General features: G+C 55.2%; 1 protein-coding gene across 1 annotated transcript in view; it reads right to left on the bottom strand.

The window, feature by feature from the left end:
• The window catches only part of NTN1 (netrin 1), an 88589-nt gene that overhangs the window by 22817 nt on the left and 45767 nt on the right, over positions 1–20005 (bottom strand). Inside the window, exon 2 of the mRNA XM_066565714.1 lies at positions 13204–13392. Coding sequence (XP_066421811.1) covers positions 13204–13392 — 189 coding nt within the window. The remainder of the gene's footprint in view (positions 1–13203; positions 13393–20005) is intronic.

The raw sequence follows: 20005 nt of genomic DNA, 5'->3' as shown, positions 1-20005 counted from the left end.
TGGATGCAGCCTTGACGGCAGAGCCGGGCAGATGTGAAGGGTTTGGCAGGGGATGTAAATACTGCACTTGAAAACATTCAAACATTCACCATCTCATTTCCCGCAGTGGGACTTCACCGGCACAGCTGTTTGGCGGGGCGGGGGGGGGAATTTAAAAAAGGCAAAAAGAAGAAAAGCCAAAAAAAAAAAAAAAAGCAAAAAGCATCAGGGCTTGTTATCATCAGTGCTCCAAAAGGATTACGGCCTCGCACATTTGTTAACAGCCCTGATTTCTAAGAGCTGCAAGCGCCGTGCCAGACTGTGGGCTGCCCCTGCTGAGCCGTGGCAGGGACAGGCAGGCAGGCAGGAAACTTTCCTTTTCTTCTGCAGCATCCCGGGAAGGAGCCAGCCAAATCCCTCCCTGGGGAGCGCTGATCCCGCTCTGCTCCTGCCCCTCAGGGGAGCTGCCTGCCAGGAACAGGGGCTGGGGGAAGCCTGTCCCACTGCCTGGGTCCTGGACGGGGCTGCAGTGGGGTCAGGGCAGGGCGAGTGTCCCCAAGGGCACCAGTGCTCAATCCCCCCAAGGCCCCCAGACTGGGCACACCACTCCCAAGAGGGCTTTCCCTGGACCCTGCAGTCCTGCTCGGTTTGTTCTGCACATCCCCGGCTCTCAAACACCCCAGATGTGCCTCATGTGGGGACAGCAGAGCACAGCCCATGCTGGGTTTGGGTTCCCAAGCGCTGGTGCTTGGCTGGAGGCTCCCTCCAAGCCAGCCCAGTGTGACCTCCCTGGGCAGCAGCTCCTGGCTGGTCCCTGCCCAGCAGGGCTGGGGTGGTGCCTGGAGCACCCCTGCTCTGGGATGTCCAACTTCTCCCTGGGGACATCCCAGAGCTCCAGACTGCCACCAGCCCTGCCCCCAGAGGGGCTGGGTGGGAAGAGACAGAGCCTTGCCAAAACCCAGTAATTTTTCACATGAGAGGGAAAGAAACCCCTCAAGAGACCGACAAAGCCTTTGCTCCTTTCCTCCTCTTTTCCTAACACTTCTGATTTGGCGTTTTTGATTAAAAGTACCTCTCTCCCCCCTGCCCCGAGCTGCCACTGGGAAACAGCTGCTTGCGAACCTGCCCACTGCAGAAATCTCCATTTCTAAAGCTAATTTAGATTGGAAACGTTTTAACGGGAAATCAGCGTGGCTGGTGATGAGCAGAGGGATGCTTAGGTGGGAAAACCTTCCCGCTGCAGCCCCAATGGCTCAGGTAATGCTGGGAGAGAGGAAATCCAAACACGTTAAGAGAAGGCCTGAAGGAGGAACAGGAGAGAAAAGCGTCACAGAAGAGCAGAGAGTCAGGAGTTAACACAAAAATAAGCAAATCAGGGAAGGGTTACCCAAGGAGAGGCAAAGGGCAGGAGGACGGGGAGAAGAGCCTCGTGTTTCAGGCGTGCCCTCGGGGCTGCTCCAGGCAGAGCCCATCCTGTGAGGAGCCCCCGGGTGAGGGGATCGCCCTCCTTACAGTGGGACCGGGGAAAAGAAGGAAAAGAGGGGAAAGAGGGAAAAGAGGGAAAAGAGGGGAAAGAGGGGAAAGAGGGGGAAAAGCCCTGGTGATGAGTAAGATCCCCAGGCTCTTGAGGCCACAGTGAGAGCACCGAGCGCTCTCTGGACAGCACAGAAATCAATCAATCAATCAATCAATCAAATGCTGCTGCTTCCTCCCCTCCTGAGGCAGTGGCTCGGCCAGCTCACCCAGAGCTGCCGGGTTATTTTCAGAGCCGAATCTCTCTGAGGTTGTCTCCGGTTCCCCCAGGCCGGGCTCTGTGAGGTCTCTGGTGGCCCCGTGTGTGATGTGATGTGTCCCGGGCTGCAGGGGGCACGAGTGGCAGAGGGTCGGGGACCCGGATTTCACCGGGATGAGATCCCGGCCATCTCTGCCCCGCCGAGGGTGAAATCCTCCGCTCTGGGTGACGGGACGGGCTCTGTGTCACCTGTGCCACCCGTGTCACCTGTCCCCAGCGTCCCCTGGGCCCAGCCCGTGGTTCCCAAGCTCCGGGAGCCAGGGCGCTCAGCGCTGCCGCCGGGGGAGGCAGGCGGGGCTCTCCCCGTGCCTGCAGATGGGGATTTGCCGTCCCTGTCCTCGAGAAACTGAACCAGCGCCAGCAATTAGGAGCAATTAAAGGTAATTTACCGTTCCCCGGCCAGTGCAAACACTTGCAGCCAGCAATTACAGGCTCTTCTCCTTCCCCAGCCACGGAGGGCCGGGCTGCTGGGGCTTGACGCTGATTTTCCCAATCCGGTTCAAATTCCTTTGGGCTGTAGCCCCAAACTGAGGGAAGTGTGCACCAGGATGCCAGCGGGGGGGTGATAGCTGCAAACGCCCCTTTGGCATCTCCGATGGGCACCCTGGCACTCACAGAACACGTTTGCATTCCTGAACTTGCCTGGCTCTCATCCCTGCCCTTCCCTGGGCGCAGGGATTTGAGGATTTGTTCATCCCCCACCGAAGTGCAGAAATTCAGCTGAGCCCTCGGGGCACCGGAGCTGAGGGCAGCTCCGTGAGCAGGACAGGAAAGTGTCCGGGACATCCCGGGGATGATAAGGAGGAAAACGAGGGGTTTTCCTCATGCCTTGCTTGAAAGGATCACCCCACAGAGGGTGCGGTGAGATGGGCGAGAAGCAAACGGGGATGATGCTGGAGCAAGGAAAATGCCCACAGAACATCGGGGGAAGGGAAATAACTCTGAGGGTTTTGGTTTTTTCCAAAAACCATTAAGAAAAATTTATGCTGAGTGTCTGTGGCAGAGATGACCAGGAATTCCTACTGAAAAAGAAATTATTTTTGGTAGAAAACATGGCTGTGGAGGAGAAAACAAGGAGCAGGAATCTATGGGGAGGCTTTAACGGGCAATGGGGGCAGCAGTGGGGCTGCCTCTGCTCCCAGAAGCTGAATCCCCTATAAAATATCCACCAGGAAAGCAGGGAGCTGAGAGCACTCCCAAGTGAGCACCTTGAGCTTGGCTGCTCCAGATGTGAGGAGACCACGGCGCTCTGTGCGAGACAGCGGCCGAGTGGATGGGGGACAGCAGCCAAAATCCGGAGCGCAGAAGGAGGCATAAGTGGAAGGAGGGAACAGGATGGCTCATCCACGCTGAAGGGTCCCAATTAACTGCATCCACTCCAGGAAAAGATGTGGGACTCAATGAAACATCTGGCTGATTGCAGCGGAGCTCAGAAGAGCCACAAGATGGGAGGCTGTGCTGTGAAAGGGGGAGAGAGAAACTCTGAATTCATATCAGGGCACTATAGAAATCAATAGCACGTCCTCAGCTGGGAGCCGCAGTGAAAGGCACGGAGAGCACCCACGGAAAAGATTCGGAACGCCTTGCCAAGAGACGGTGGAGGGCTGCCAAGCAATGCACAGCGCCGGGAAGGTCAGACAGGTGCTCCTCTTCACTGCTCCTCAAAGCCAGCAACAAAGGGACATTGAGGGCCTTGAAAAGGCAACCTTTTCAGCGATAAAAGGAAACGCTGCTTTGCACCGCACGTAATTAACTCGTAGAACTCCTGCTACGAGACACCATGGCAAGGGCCCAACAGGATTAGATAGGGCTCTGAATGAGAACATCTGTAGTTACATTAGCTGGGATTAATATATATACGGATATAAGCGCTGCCAGGCAGCTCCTCACCGCCTGCAGCCAGGAGATTTCCCCCGGGGCCAGGCTCTGCCCAACCGGCTGCCGTGGGCTTTTATGGCTCTGTCTGGAGCTTCCGAATCAGCCCCGATTTTCTGTACAAACCTGCTGAGGCAGAGCATCGCCCGCCCCAGCCCAGCCAGCGGCGCCTTTCTGTGCTTCAGCTCAGGTTTTGGGGCTAGAAAACACCTGGAAGGAACCTGGGGCTGTGCTTGGGACAAAAAAAACCTCGGTTTTTCAGTTCAGGTGGTTGAACTTGCTGAGGTGGTTCTGCCCCGCTGAAGGTTGACAAATAGCACGACAAAAATGCAAATATTTTCGCATCCCCGGTGCTCGGGGGCGGAGGCATTCCCAGCCGCTAATCCTGCCCCGCACACGTGTGGGGAAAGGTAAACACAGGGATAAATCCCCAGGCTCAACTCCCCTCAAGTGTGACCTTTATGGAGAAGGTGCCTGAAAAGATCTGCATTTTTGGAGAATTAGCATCTTCCTGTTTCCAGGGAAGCTGCTTCCTTGGGAGTTTTCAGAGTGATGAAAAATCCTTTTGCCAGGACAAGAAAAAAAGGCTGGATTTGCCAGGGTGTCCAGATTTCCTCTTGTCACCCTGGATGTGCCAGGATCACAAACCCCACAGGGCTCCAGATCCAGCCTCTGGACTGAGCAGGAACCCAACAGTGCATTAAACTGGGAAAAACCCCTTAATTTGCAATAATCAGTGATGAAGGCTCCCGCATTCAGAAATCACACTCAGGCTGAAGTACAAATTCAATCCCAGGTAGCCAATGTGCCTTAGGTGCACATTTATATTTAACCAGGCTTTAAAATGCTTTTCCAGAATCATGGCCAAGAATTGCCTCCCTTTGGTTGTTTCCCTTCCTTCCTCCAAAGACTTCAACGGGAGAAAAAAAAAAAAAGTGGCTACAGAAAACTTCTGCTGGAAAAAATCGCAGCAAACCCAGGTTTGTTGTCAAAATGTCGAAACAAATTCAATTTAAATTCTCCTGTTGCCTCAACAACGCATCCTGATGCAGCAAACATGTCTCACTTAACCTTGTGGTTTAGCATTTAGAGGGGCGGTTCTGGCATTATTGCTTAAGTGAGGTTTTTTTGTTGCAGAGTTGTTTTTTTTCCTGCTCCGCTGTCTTTAGGAGCTCAGGTACTTTAAATCCTGCTCCCTCTGAACACATCTTCCCAGGGAACTCAAGGTGTGAGAATTCCTGGAGTGTCCCCGTAGCTGGAATCCATCCCAGAGGTGACCCTGAAGTGGTCCCAAGGGTGACAGGATGTTTTCACAGCTTTGCTTTGCCTCCTGTCTTCGGGAAATCAATTCAAAACAAGCAGAGCTCCTTCCTCTGGGTGCCTATCCCGGTCATTTGTGGGTGGATGAGGGAAGCCTGAGCAGAGCCTGTGCACCTGAGCGCTGAGGAGGGGTTTGTGCTGGCTCCGGGGACCTCCCGTGGGGATGGGAGAGCCCTGGCGCTGCCAGAGCATCTCCAGCACGGGCAGCACGTCCTGCAAATCCCCCGGATTGATGGAGAAAAGAAGCTGGAGTTGGGTGTGCACCCACCCAGTCTGGCCCCAGCTGGTTTGCAGAGCACAAGCAGGGGTGGAAATGTCTCTGTGCTGACTCTGAATACCAATAATGACTTTAAATATTAACCACGAACTGCCCTGCCGTGAGCTGCTCAGCCTGTCTGCGCGCTGGGAGCTGCCTTTAGCCCTCCAGAGGATCATGTTCGTGCTCAGTGTCCCTCAGCACATTCTCCTGGAGATTTGAAGGTTTCTTGCCAGCAGAACATGAATTCCTCCTTTTATTGGGCAGAGCCAAACAATCTCTGGGTGTCTCCTGCTGTCCCTCCTCCCACACCACTTCTCAGGGCTCTCCCATTTCCCCTCCTGGGCTGGCACTCGGGGGAGCCAAGGGCTTTGGTGCCCTGCAGTTTGGACCAAATTTCACAGATCAGACCTTGGCTTTGTCTTCTCCATAACAAGGAACAGACGGGGCCACAAAGCCTCCACTGAGCCGGAGTCGCCGCTAATCCGGAGGGGCCTTGGAACCCCGGCTGTAAATCCACTTTTTGGGCAGGGGCACTGCGGGCAGGCATTAGTGACACACACAATGGGACAATTATGGCAGCACTCCCCCAAATGCTGGAAAATTCCCTTGTTCCAAACCTGTTAAAACTTCCCCTGTCCGCTGAGAGCTCCCCTTCCCACGCGCTTCCAGCGTGGCTGGAGGAGCTGCCAGGGATGCTGAGATGAAGCACTGGGGTTTCCTTCACCCCACTTTGCTGGGAAGATTTGGGTTCTATTGTGGAGGATGTGATGCCTTTGATTTTTCCATCAAAATTCAGCTGCAGGGGCAGCTCTGGCCAGGCCAAGAGCAGCAGCTCAGTGGGGCATGGTGGCCTCATGGACCTAAAGCCAAGCCCAGCTCCCCCTGCCCTCATGGGAGATGTTGCATGAGGAGGAGTGGGTTGGGAATGCTGTTATTGAAGGGGAAAAAAGAGAGACAAAGTTTTTCTCTTCCTGATGTGTTTTTAGCCTGGCTCTGGAGGAAACGAGGTTCCTACAAGTGCATTCTCCTTCTAATAATAAAAATCAAATCTGGCAGCAGAGCAGAAGTCTCGGAGATAATGAGGTTGCCACACGCCTCAGGAAAGGAGTCAGTGGGGAAGGTGAGGGAGAAGCTCTGCAGAAATGGATCCTTTTGGTGTGCACAGCCCCCATGGGACACCAAAGCATCCACAGTGGGGAAAGTCCCCAGCACCCCCAGAGCAGGGAGAAATCCCAGTGAGAGCTCCCGGGGCACAAATCCCAGCCCCTCGTTTGTGATGCTCAGAGAAGCATCTGTTTAAGTGGAAAAGAAATCCTTTCCTACCAGAAAAAAAAAACAAAAAAAAAAACAAAAACCCTTTTCACTTTAGTACACTGAAAACCAGAGTGTGGGGATGAGCAGGGCTGAGCTTGGGTTTAATTCTCAGGATCTGAGAGCCTGAAGCACTTTCCACTCCTGAGAACTGCTCTGAAGCAGGAAATTATCTCCATTATTGGAAAACATTCATGGGGAAGGCAAATTATTCCTTTTCTTTCCTCTGTCTCGTGGATATGCAAAGGTCTGGCTTTGCAAGTGAATTTAGCAACTTTTGTCCTTAGTCTGAGAGCAGCAATGGAGAGCTGGGGTTTAGTCTGGTTTTATTTTCTTAATAGGGTGCAAATTCCCCTCTATTGTGTCACCACTTCTGACAAACCACATCCCAACCTGCCCTCCAGGAGTGCTCCTGGATGTTTCCCTGCTGGAAACCCAAATCCAAGCCCCAGTTTGGAAGGTGGCCGGTCCCCAGTTCATCCAGTAAACCCCTGCTGGGCACCAGCATTGCCAGGATGTGATTTTTCAGGAATGCAGGGCCGGCTCTGGTCTGGGAAATCATGCTGTCTACATTTTCCCATTGAGCTGGGCCATCCACAATCTGCCATGCATTCGGGACTCAGCTGTGAGCTGTGTCTCTCCTCTGAAGGTGCTGAGGTGGTTTCCAGGGGGGAATGGAGATTCCAGCTCCTTCTGAGCAGCCTCCTCCGTCCCCTCACGGATCCAGCAGCGTCCTGCCCTGAATTCCACAGCTCAGCAAACTCTGCCCACTCTGCCTCACACAGAGGCGGCTGCTAAACTGATGTGTCTGCTTATCCATCGTTAAAATGTGGATTTTAATGGATTCTTTAAAAGCTGGCATGGGCTGGGAGATGCTTTGTGTTGAGCTTGAGTCTTACTTGAACAAAAATATCACTGCTTTTCCATGGTTTCGTTCTGCAAACTCAGAACAGTCTAAGAGTTTCAGTAATGCTGCTGTCCCTTCTTTTCTCTGGGATCCCTCCAGCCCAGCTGGGTGAACAGGGCAGCTCTGCCCTGGCTCGTGGTGGTGCCATGGAGGAGGTGACATGGGTGACACTCGAGCCTCCCGTGCTGCCCCAGGACATTCCCACAGCGACCTGTGAGCACGGACAGCTCAGAGCTGCATTTCCAGAACCTTCTCTGATGGTCTGTGTGAGTCTGGGACTGTCATGACAAGCTGTACATGCAGAAGCCATAAATCAGCTCTCAGGGCTTGCAATAATATCAATGTAAGGAATTATGGGGTTGTGGGGAAGGGTGACTCAGGCACAGCCACTGACAAATGCAGGATGGAAATGGAACTAGAAAATCGTTCTTGTGGCAGTGGAAGAGAATCTCCACAGTCCTGGGGAGAATTTGAAGTCTGTGCTTGGCAGATCAATGCCTGGAAAGTTTGGGATTTCTCCAGGGATGTGATTCCTCAGAGGTGACCAAGCCCTGACACAAGAGCCCAACCCAAGCCCTGCCAGCACCACGGGCTGGCTCCTCTCTCCTCAGCAGCAGCTCCAGCTGGAATCCTGGAGGAGCAAAGGGAGGAAAGGAAGGGAGGCAGGTTTGATCGTTAAGGACAACTCCCCGGGGTGGATTCCTGGAAAGTATTGCCTTGGAATTTGCCTTAAAACCACAACTGAGCTGGACGAGATATGGGCAACAAAATGAGGCAGCTCTGGAGAGGGGATCATCTCCCTCAGGCTGGGGACAGAGCCCTGCAGGGGCCACCACTGCTGGCCCTGGAGCAGGGATCCAGCCAGGCCATCCCAATGTCTCTGGCACACCTCAGCTGTGAGCTTGTCTGCCCCCCAGGTGTGGACTGGGGACCGTGGTGGCAGGGGACATCTCCAGGGCTGGAGGGATGCTGACCACAAGTGGAACCATGGACAGACTGGTGTCCCTGTGCTACACCAGGACACCAGCACTGGGACACCTCTGCTGGCAGTGCCACCATCCTCAGGCTCTGCTCTGGTGGCAGTGCCACCATCCTCAGACCCTACTCTGCTGGCAGTGCCACCATCCTCAGGCTCTCCTCTGGTGGCAGTGCCACCATCCTCAGACCCTACTCTGGTGGCAGTGCCATCATCCTCAGGCTCTGTTCTGGTGGCAGTGCCACCATCCTCAGGCTCTGCTCTGGTGGCAGTGCCACCATCCTCAGGCTCTGTTCTGGTGGCAGTGCCGCCATCCTCAGGCTCTGCTCTGGTGGCAGTGCCACCATCCTCAGGCTCTGTTCTGGTGGCAGTGCCACCATCCTCAGGCTCTGCTCTGGTGGCAGTGCCACCATCCTCAGGCTCTGTTCTGGTGGCACTGCCACCATCCTCAGACCCTACTCTGGTGGCAGTGCCATCATCCTCAGGCTCTGTTCTGGTGACAGTGCCACCATCCTCAGACCCTACTCTGGTGGCAGTGCCATCCTCCTCAGGCTCTACTCTGGTGGCACTGCCACCATCCTCAGGCTCTGTTCTGGTGGCACTGCCACCATCCTCAGCTCTGCTGTCTGCGGTGGGTGCTCCCCCTGGCACCTCCTGTGCCCCAGCCTCCCAGCGGGATCCAGCAGCAGGAGCAGAGAGGTTCCATCTCCCCTGGCCCAGCCTCCAGGGAATGAGCTCTCAGCTCTAAGCTGGTCACGCAGCTCCCTCTATAGTCACTGGAGAGACACGGGGACTGGTGCCACTGTCCCTGTCACCGGGGCTCTGCTCGGCTCTCCCAAAGCCAAAGGGGTTCGGGTTCTGCCTCACTCAATGTCTGAGACTGAGTGGGGAAAATCCCTTTATGTGCACCCATGACATCAAGGACGGGAGGCTGAGCCCATGGGGACAGCCCTCACCTCCCTCTGCTCCAGCCCAAAGTGCCTCCAAAATGCAAATGTCAACTCTCGACCCTTGGTGGGTGCAGGCCAGGACAGGCAGGGAGGCCGGGAGTGCTTTTTGGGGTTTGCACAAGGCATGAAATCCTGCAGCACAGCTGGAACGCTCCCCAGGCTGCAGCAGCACCAGGCACACAGACAATCCCATTTCCTCCCAAAAGACTGAGCCCTGATGGATGTGACCTCTCCAGGTGCCAAATCCTGCCCCTGCACGAGGGGTTTGTGCTGGCAGCCTCAGCACAAGTGCATTCAGAGCACGTCTCGTTTGTCATCTTTTCATCAAAAAGTGTGCAAAGCCTCTCCCCGAAGCGCAGAGCTGCTTTACAGCCAGGCTATAAAACCCTGCAGACTCTCCACTCCAATGGAATTACATTAGTGCCAATAATCTGGCAAATATCAGGAGGGAGTTTAATCAAAAGAACCAACAGCAGGGCCCTGATTTACAGCGGCCCATGACAGAGCGGGGTGGACGAGGTTTGCAGGACCCAGATGTGGAATTTCACTTGCAACATCATTTGGAGCAGAGGGAAAGCAGAAGGAGCTGGAAGCGGGGCTTCAGCGTGCTGGGAGCTCTTGGTGATTTCTCAAAAACCAGGGAGAAAAGAGGAACAATTCATCCTTGTCCGAGTCTGAAAAATGAACATGGAAATTTCTCATACCCTGAGTTTTGTTGCTTCTCGGGCCAGCCGCGCACCAGGGGTGTGCCCAGGACGGGTGGGATGTGTGTGCCAGGACAAAGGGCATCCATCCTGCTCCCCTCCTGCCGGGATGAGCCCACCCACCCCCTGGAGAAGGAGCAGCAGCACCATCGGGCTCCTCCAGCCCGGGATCCAGGGCTGGGGCAGGAGCCAGCTGCAGTCTGACCCCGGAATGCCAGGGGAGCCCTGCCTTGGTGTCCCAGGGCCTGCCTGGCCACCCACCCGGAGCAGCCACATCCTGCATGGCCAGCTCCATGGCCAGCTCCATGGCCAGCTCCATGGGCAGCTCCATGGGCAGCTCCATGGGCAGCTCCAGCCTGGCAGGCTCTGGCTCACACCCAGCACTGCCACTCCGTGTAATATCCCTGCTCCAGCTGTCATCAATTCCTTTGCCTGCGGTTTGCAGCCTCCTTGCCACAGCCTGCCTGGCATGGCTCTGTCCCAGGGCATCTCTGGCCACTGACAACTTCCAGGCTTTTATCATTTTTGCAACGAGAACCACTGGAAGCGAACAGAGCAAAGCACCTGGCATGGCTGGATCACTGTTGGCCATCAGGGAAAACCATCCTTACACCCCAGCTCCTTGAGCCTTCACCTGCACTGCTCATCTCCACTTCAGACTATTAGAAAAGTCTTTTATTTATCAATTATTAAAGGTGTGGCTGTTGGAAACACAAGCAGCCCTGAGCTGGGCGTGTTGCCCAGCTCTGCTTTCTGCTCACCTTTTGCTGCCTGAGCCTCACCCCTGCCCTGCAACACGTGCAAAGGTTTGTGGAATTCTCCTTTTCTCCAAGTTAAAAAGAAGGAGACATTGTGCAAGCATTTCTGCAATGTCATATTTTGCATAATTACCCAAACCAACCATTTCAAACAATGCAACTCCAGCCTCTTTAATTTGCTGCTGTTGGATGTGTTGTGAGTGGAGGCACCTCGTGCATGGGATGGAGTGGGAGATGAGGAATGCAAGGCACAGGAGAGGCAGCTTAGCTGGATGTGTCACTTGGGCTGAATAAATGGAGTTGAATTAATGAAAAAATGCCTCTGGCAGCTCTTTCATGGAGCCTTTGCTGTGAGATCAGCCGAGACCTTGCTGGGGTGGGTGAGACCCACGAGCTCCTCAGCAGCTCCCAAGGCACCAGGGCTCTCTGAGATGCTTTTATTTAAATTTATTATGTGTGGGGCATGATCAGAGTGATGTGATGGATTAAAGAATCAGGTTTTATCGAGGAAAATATAGAGAAAATAATATGGTTCTGCTGGGTGCGGGCAGTGATGAGGGAGGTGGCAGGAGCTCAGGATGGCTAATTCCTTCATTTTTACCAAGTCCAGTGGGGGTAAGGCTCTGGGAGTGTTGGTTTGGGGAGATGGTAAATGAATGTTGTTATCAATGGGGAGGTGGCTGGAGCTGTTAAATGGGAGGATTGGGTTTAAATCTGCCCATTTGCAACAATGATTTCAGCACAAGCCCCGAGTCAGGAGGGAAAAACAGAGGGAACATAAACCCCACTGTGTGACAAACAGAGCTCGGGAAAAGGAGTTTTCAAAGGGATGCTGAGGGGAAATTCATTTCACTGCTGTAGGGGTGGTGGATTTGCCCCCCCAAAACGCCTCAGGGCTGGGAAATCACACTCATGTCCAGCACAGTTACCACAAACCTTCGTTTGGCAGCTCTGATGGGTGCAGATTTGTCACCAACCCGCCTGGAGGAGAGCTGAGATTTGGCCATCTCCAGCTTCAAGCGAGGGAGAGGCTCCAGGAGGCAGAGCAGGAGAAGAGAGCAATTGCAAAGAGGATTTAATAGAGAGAATGATCCTGCAAGCGGGGAGCTCAGCCTGAAAACCTCCAGAGGCCAGTGATGTCTTCTCAGTGCTTGCTTGGGGAAACTGAGGCACGGAACGATGCAGAGGCCTCCCACCTGCAGGTGCCACCCAGCCGGGTTTTGGGCAGGACTCAGCGCTGTCAGTGACACTGAAGGGCCAGGGGACAGCAAGGAGGGACAGACAGGACAGGGGAACAGCTCCAGAGGTGAGCTGGGAAAAGCAGGAATGAGCACCTGGGAGATATCAGAAAATATCTCATTGGAATTGTTTTTACAAGGCTCAAAAGGGGGAGTAGGACTGTCTGAAAAGGGGATTTCTTTTCTGCTATGGCAAAAGATGTCTGTTTTCAGTAAGGAACAAAAAACAAACAAAAAAATTGAAAATGCTGGAGACTTCAAACTTCCCAGCCAAAAATACTGATCTGAAGGCAAAAAGCTTTCCATTTCTTGTTGAAACGAGTCTTTAGAGAGACAAGAGCTGAGCATTTCTGTGGGAAACCCCAGCATTTTCTAATCTGGCTTTTGAATGTTTGCTTGATTCCTCTCACTGCACCTCAGGTTCAGGATTTCCATCTCTTCCAGCAGCAGCTGAGAGTAAAAAGGGTTCATTTGCAGGATTTGCTCTTCTTGCTGCTCCCACCCCAGCTGAATCCCAGCTCGCCTCCACGGCCACATGAGGAAACCTCAAAATACTCCGAGCTCAAAATAAACCCATTTCCCCTTTTTCTGTTCTCTCCTCGTCCGGAGGAGTGACAAGTTCTGTGCGTGGGCTCAGCTCTGCCTGAAGGGTGGGAGCTGGAGACGGGGTTTGGGGGAGGCTGATTTGAATTCTACATCTCACCCATACCTGGGATTCTGTGCCCTCTGCCCTTGCAGGGTGATGACCAGGGAGGAGCAGATGAAGCACCATTTCTAAGTGATAAACCCTGAAATAATTTGAAGTCCTCCTCAGCAGTGAGGACCTCTCTTTCCATGGGCTCATCCTCAGCAGGAGGCTGGGCAGAGCAGGGAGAGGTGATGGCAGGGGACGTGGGTGGCCTTGTCCTCACCAGGAGGCTGCAGAGGTGACAGCAGGGAACGTGGGGGCATGGGAAGACATTCCAAACAGCAAAAAAAGCCATTCCAAACAGCAAAAAAAGCAATTTCAGCCGGGTTTGGGAGCGGGAGGAGCGGGAGGAGCTGGGCCAGTGGCAGAGCTGTGGGAGCGGGGCTGCAGGAGGCGCTGGGGAAGCAGCACTGTGGCATTCCCACCACCCACGGGTGACCCCGTACCTTTGCAGGCCTTGCGGTGGGAGATGGGCTTGCTGAGGTCGCGGTAGAAGCCCTCCTTGCAGTAGTGGCAGTGCCTGCCCGCCGTGTTGTGCCGGCAGTTGAGGCACACGCCGCCGCTCTTGCGCCCCGACAGCTTGAACAGCTCCATGTTGAAGCGGCAGCGCCGCGCGTGCAGGTTGCAGTTGCAGGCTGGGAGAGGCAAAGAGGGGACAACGTCACCATCTGTGCCCCAGCAGGGAGGTGCCAACCCCGGGGAGCTGCTGCCGACCCCTCTGTGGGTGCCCTGTCACGGGTGGGAGGCCCTGGTGGCACTCTGGCTGTGGGAGGCCAGCTGCTCACTCACATCCTCACCTGTGAGCCCATCGCTATGGGCCATTGCCCTCACAGCTCTTTGGAGGGCAAAACGAGGTTGCCAAGGCCACATTTCACTGCCCTGACTTGCACTAACTACAGGTTTGCCTCTCCCTGATCTCAGTGGGGGCTACAGGGGACTGTGAGGATGGGGGACCATCCATGGCTGGGACACACAAACCCCTGTGGCACCTTCAGCTTTCTCACAAGCACTTTCCCCATGGAAGCACTGCTCATCTCCCTTTCCATCAACTCTCACTTTGTGTTGTTACTGCTCAGTGCAAAGGTCCCCAAACTGCTGAGGGACCCCCACCTCCCAGCACCTTGGGAAGCCCCTTGGTCCCTGTGGGAAGGGTTTTCCATCATCACCTGCCCAACCTTCCCAGTTTCCCAGCTCTGACACACACACATCTTTGAGCTCTGGATGCCATTCCAAGACCTTCCTAGCTGCTTTCTCCCTCAGCTTTCCACACCGCAGGCTCTGCCACTCACCTGCAGCCCTGACCATGCTGACAATCCTCATTTCTGCCCCTGCATCCCCCATCCCACCTGGCATGACACCCACTTAGCCAAGTTCCAAAAGGCGCCCCCCTGCTTTGCTTGCTGTGACTGAGCTGTCCAATTCCTCCACCATATGCAGCCTAAAGTCAACACCGGGCCTGTTCTAGCAGGGGGCCTTTGCAAAGCACAACTTCGGGACTTCAAACGCTCGACCCCTCGCCCGACTCTCCCCAGAGCTGTCACGGGGCCATCAGGACGCAGTTGCCGGGGCTCTGTGCTTTGCTGAGAATTTTATAGCTTGTTTTCTTTTCCCGTGGCTTTTATTTGCTCTTCACCCCTGAACAATGCAGCTGTGCCATGCCAGCCCGCAGCTGGGCCCCTCGCCCCGGCACGGAGGTGTCACAGCTCCGGCCTCGTCACCTTCCCTCAGAGCAGAGACATCTTAATCCCGCATTCCTTCCTGTTTACCTTATGGTGCTCTCCCAACACAAAGCCATGCTGTATTTGCTTAATTATCAAATTTCAGCCCAGGGAGTGTTTCTCAGGAGCAATCCCCGGCTGAGGCACGCCGTGACAGCTCAGGGGAGAGCAGCAGCACCCCCGTCCCCACGCCCCCAGCGGGATGGAGCCGCTGTCTCCGTGCTCTGCCATCACAATTCCCCCGGCTGACACGGACAGGCCCAGCCTCACGTCCCCAGCGGGGCTGGCAGAGCTGGAGCAGCGGCCACCGACGTGCTGATGGTGACAGGAGCGGCCTTGCCAGGCGTGAGGGACAGAGATTCCTGCCGCAGAGCTGGGCCAGGCTTTGAGCCGCCATTTGGCCCTCCTGGGATGAGCCCAGCAGCCTGCAGGAGCTTTTGTCATCTCCCCACCAGGGCCCAACCGTGAGGGAGCCGGAGGCAGCGCTCCTGCCTCCAGAGGGAACGGCTGGCTCAGGTCTGGCCCGCTCCCACATGTGCTGAAGCTGCGCTTTTAGCAGCGAAAGCAGCACGGGAGCACGCACCAGGCGCTTGTGTGTCCCCCCTCGGGGCTTCCCCCTCCATGGAAAGCTCAGGAAGAGCAGCCTGCTGTGCCCTGCTGGAGCAGCTGCTCAGCTCTGCTTCCTCCTCACCCCACACGTGCTGAGCAGCCCCGGCCCACACCACGGACCCACCACACAAAGGGGTTCAGAGGTGATTCCTGCCCTGCAGAATGCGCTGGCAAAGCTTTTGGGAAGCACGTGGGGGTCTGAAGTTCCCAGCCCTTGTTTTACAGAGGGGACCAAGCGAGGTTGAACCCTTTTCCTGGAGGAGCAGGACTCAGGGCTGGTTCCTGCCCTCGGGCAGAGCCTTCCCTGGGACACAGGGCTGGGACACAGGGAATGATCTCCTGGCCACACCTAACCCCAAGGCAGCACCTGTACCCATGGCACAGCCCTGGGCACGGCTCAAACAGAGGAAAAATATTAAAATCCCTCAGCCTGAAGGCTCTTGTAGGTTGTGGGCACACCTCCATCATTCAAAGCATTGAGGCTCAGGAGCAGCTCTGTCTTTGGTGCCACAAACCACAGGATTTGGTCCCTGCTGATCGACATGAAAGGGCATCTCTCCAGGGAGCGGCATGGCCTCACAGAAGCCTTAGTTCTCCCTCAAATCTGTCAGAAATTCATGTTTTCCCAGGAGAATGAAAGCTCACCTCCTCCTAAAACTTGTATTTTAGGAGAGCTGGACTTGGCACTGGAGTATTTTGCAAGATTGCATTGGCAAATCCCTTTTTAAAATTCAAAGCTGAGCCCACACGAAGAGTGAGTGAAAATCTTCACATTTCTTTGGGTTGCTTGATAAGCAGAAATGTTTTTGCAAAGCCAGGAAAACAGAACTCTGGGGATTTTCTCGAGTTCTTTGCTAACATTTCCACTGGTGCTACCAGAGCAGAGCTGCACAGGAATGTGGAGGAATAAGTGGAGTGTGCAGAGCTCCTCCCTCCCAGCTCTGCTCCCAGGATCAGTTTTCCATTGGTGTCCCAGGGACAGGAAAATCCTGAAGTAGGGAAGAAGCTGAACCTCACAAGAAGCTGCAAGGAGCTTCTAAAAACAGCCAACCCTGTCCTCATCCAGAGTCAACGACCTAAATACTGTGGATGCCTTGGGGATGAACCCTCCAGGGAGGAAGTGGGTGAGCTGGGGAAGGCATGGTCTGCTCCAGCCAGCCCTGCTCCATGACCAGCACAGCCTCTGGCATGGTCTGCTCCAGCCAGCCCTGCTCCATCACCAGCACAGCCTCTGGCATGGTCTGCTCCAGCCAGCCCTGCTCCATCACCAGCACAGCCTCTGGCATGGTCTGCTCCAGCCCTGCTCCATGACCAGCACAGCCTCTGGCATGGTCTGCTCCAGCCAGCCCTGCTCCATCACCAGCACAGCCTCTGGCATGGTCTGCTCCAGCCAGCCCTGCTCCATCACCAGCACAGCCTCTGGCATGGTCTGCTCCAGCCCTGCTCCATGACCAGCACAGCCTCTGGCATGGTCTGCTCCAGCCAGCCCTGCTCCATCACCAGCACAGCCTCTGGCATGGTCTGCTCCAGCTGTGCTCCATCACCAGCACAGCCTCTGGCATGGTCTGCTCCAGCTGTGCTCCATGACCAGCACAGCCTCTGGCATGGTCTGCTCCAGCTGTGCTCCATGACCAGCACAGCCTCTGGCATGGTCTGCTCCAGCCCTGCTCCATCACCAGCACAGCCTCTGGCATGGTCTGCTCCAGCCTCACTCCATCACCAGCACAGCCTCTGGCATGGTCTGCTCCAGCCAGCCCTGCTCCATCACCAGCACAGCCTCTGGCATGGTCTGCTCCAGCTGTGCTCCATGACCAGCACAGCCTCTGGCATGGTCTGCTCCAGCTGTGCTCCATGACCAGCACAGCCTCTGGCATGGTCTGCTCCAGCCTCACTCCATGACCAGCACAGCCTCTGGCATGGTCTGCTCCAGCCTCACTCCATCACCAGCACAGCCTCTGGCATGGTCTGCTCCAGCCTCACTCCATCACCAGCACAGCCTCTGGCATGGTCTGCTCCAGCCTCACTCCATCACCAGCACAGCCTCTGGCATGGTCTGCTCCAGCCTCACTCCATCACCAGCACAGCCTCTGGCATGGTCTGCTCCAGCCTCACTCCATGACCAGCACAGCCTCTGGCATGGTCTGCTCCAGCTGTGCTCCATGACCAGCACAGCCTCTGGCATGGTCTGCTCTAGCCAGCCCTGCTCCATCATCAGCACAGCCTCTGGCATGGTCTGCTCCAGCCCTGCTCCATCACCAGCACAGCCTCCCTCGAGCTCCCCACAGGCATCCAGGAGCCACAGCCACCCCTCCATTGGGACCTCTCAGCTTCTTTTTGGCTCCATCAGCTCAGCCTTGGTTCTGTCTCCTCCTGCCACTCCCAGGGCACCAAGGAAAGAGCTGGAAACAGCTGGGCACTGATTCCCTCCCTGCCCCATACACTTGGCTGCTTTTCCACCACCCACCCCTCCCGATCCACCTGTTTCTGCAGTCAAAAGGGGCCAAACTTAATTGCAATTACTGTGTCCTGTGTCCACCCTGAGGGCCTGGGCTGGAGTGGCCATTTCTCCTGACAATGGCACACAGGGATGGAAAGACAGAAGGAAAATATTCCTCCAATTTCTCCTGACAATGGCACACAGGGATGGAGGTACTGAAGGAAAATTCCCATCCCAGTTCTCCTGACAATGGCACACAGGGATGGAAGGACTGAAGGAAAATATTCCTCCAATTCCTCCTGACAATGGCACACAGGGATGGAGGTACTGAAGGAAAATTCCCATCCCAGTTCTCCTGACAATGGCACACAGGGATGGAAGGACTGAAGGAAAATCCCCATCCCAGTTCTCCTGACAATGGCACACAGGGACACAGGAACTGGAGCAATGCAAGAATTGTCCCAGGCAGGCGTCACAAAGCCCTTCTGGGGACAGGGCTGGGACATGCCCGGCGGGATCTCTCTGGAGGGGCAGAGTGTGGGCACTGCCTGGGCACACCAGCGGCCCCAGCAGCAGGTCGGGGAGGTTTTGGGTGCCGCTCCAGATCCGTGCATGCCCCCGGGGCGTGTGGCTCCCCGGGCACGTTTTCCCTGGGCAGAGGCGCTCAGGAAGCGGCTCCCGCCCTCCCTCTGCTCGGCCCGAGGTTAATCCCCCGCTGTGCTGGAGCCTTTTGCCTTGTTCCTAACATGACTTGGCCTGGCTTTAATTTTCTGCCACTGCTTCTTGGTTTGAATTTCCCTGAATTCAAGTGGCTCTTTAGCAACCCGTTTTTTCTTTCTATGAACGCCTTTGAGGGCTGTAATAAAAATCACCCCCCAGGACTGGCATCATGTCCGTTCCTCAAGCTTTGCTTTGCACCTGGTGGAGAAGACGCCCCTGCACCCCTGCAGGCCCAGCTATGAGCAGAACCTGGCCAGGTGCTGAGGGCTCTGCAAGGAACGCTTTTGGCTCCAGTTGCTCCACTGAGCCCAGTCCTGCTGTCTCCCGCTCTCTTCCTTCCCTTACTCTGCCAAGGACCTCACAAGCCTTTTGTTCCCTGACTTTATTGTGCACAGATGTGCAGAGCTCCATCACAGCATCTCTACCTGAGCTGCCAGGCCCGGCTCTGGGTAAGCAGATTTCATTTAAACACAGATGTTCCAAAACCTGGAAAGGCTGAGGAGGGAAAGAGGAAAGCTGTGCTTCGGAGCCAGGCGGAGAAAACATCGCGAATCTTCTCCATGTTAAAACCAAATTCATTTCGGTCAAATGAATCCCTCTGGGAGGTCAAGGTGGGCAGGATTTTCCATGTGGGAGCAGCAAAGGAGGGCCATGAATGGAGGCACAGGCTGGGGCTGTGCTCTGGGAGCTGTGGTTGTGGTCTTTGTGCTGCCACCACGTCCCCAGCGCCCTGCGTCTCCCAGGACGAATTCCTCTCCGTGGTTTTCATTCAGCAATGACAATGCTGCCCTTTCAAAAGACCCCACCCTCCCAAAGCTTATATTTTGGCAATTTTTAAAATGCAAATTGCTTTTTAAACAAACGAAAACCCCAAAACATTTTGTTTTAATTTTTGCAAACAATAATTCAGGGGAGGGGGGAAGGAAAAGGGGAGGATGGAAGAATCCAGAGACTGAAAGTAATCTCTAAATTTGACTTGAATTTATGAACAGTCTCAGTCTCCTTAAAATTATCCTTTTCCCAAACAAGTTTTCTTTTCCCAGAAAATTGCTAGCTCAGCCTGAGCCACTATTTCTCTTTTGCAGGAGAAATCCTGACATGCAGCGTCCCTGAGAGGGACCCCCTGCCCGTGCCCATCCTGGGGGGGCTTTGCTCCCAGAGAATCCCTAGAGATATCTTCAGGGGACCACAATGGTCAAGGGAACAGCCACAGGGACAGCAGAGGTGAAGCAGCCAGAGCCAGTGGAGGTAGAGAGAAATCCATGGAGACAGCAGGAGGGTGTCCCTACAGTATCCCTGCAGGTGTCCTCAGCAGGAGGGTGTCCCTACAGTGTCCCTTCAGGCCACTGCCAACTGGTTTCGGGTTTTGGAGCAGCTGGGCACGAACCTGGAAGTGGTGGATGAGCTCTCACAGCACCACAGGTCACTGGGCCCCACCTGTCCAGCACAGGCTGCCAGGGCTGTGCCCAGGAGTGATTCCAGGTGTGGCCCTGCAGGGATCTCCTGGGGGTTTGGGTGACCCCAGGTTGGGAGGGGGTTTCTGTCCGTGCCTGCTGCAGCAGAATGGCCAAGCAAGGATGAACAACAGTGGTGGAATCCTGCAGAGTAGAGTCACCACATGTGGCCCCAGGAGGTTGGAGCCCCATGGACTGAGGGCAGATCCAGCTCTGCTCACAGGACAAGCATCCCCATGCCCTCCCACCCACCCCAGCCCCAGCTGGCCAGCACCAAACAAAAAGGGTTTGCTCAGGAAAATCCATCTGG

The sequence above is a fragment of the Molothrus aeneus genome, chromosome 25 (genome assembly GCF_037042795.1).
Source record: "Molothrus aeneus isolate 106 chromosome 25, BPBGC_Maene_1.0, whole genome shotgun sequence".
NCBI lineage: Eukaryota > Metazoa > Chordata > Aves > Passeriformes > Icteridae > Molothrus > Molothrus aeneus.
This window is presented reverse-complemented; position numbering and strand designations above follow the sequence as displayed.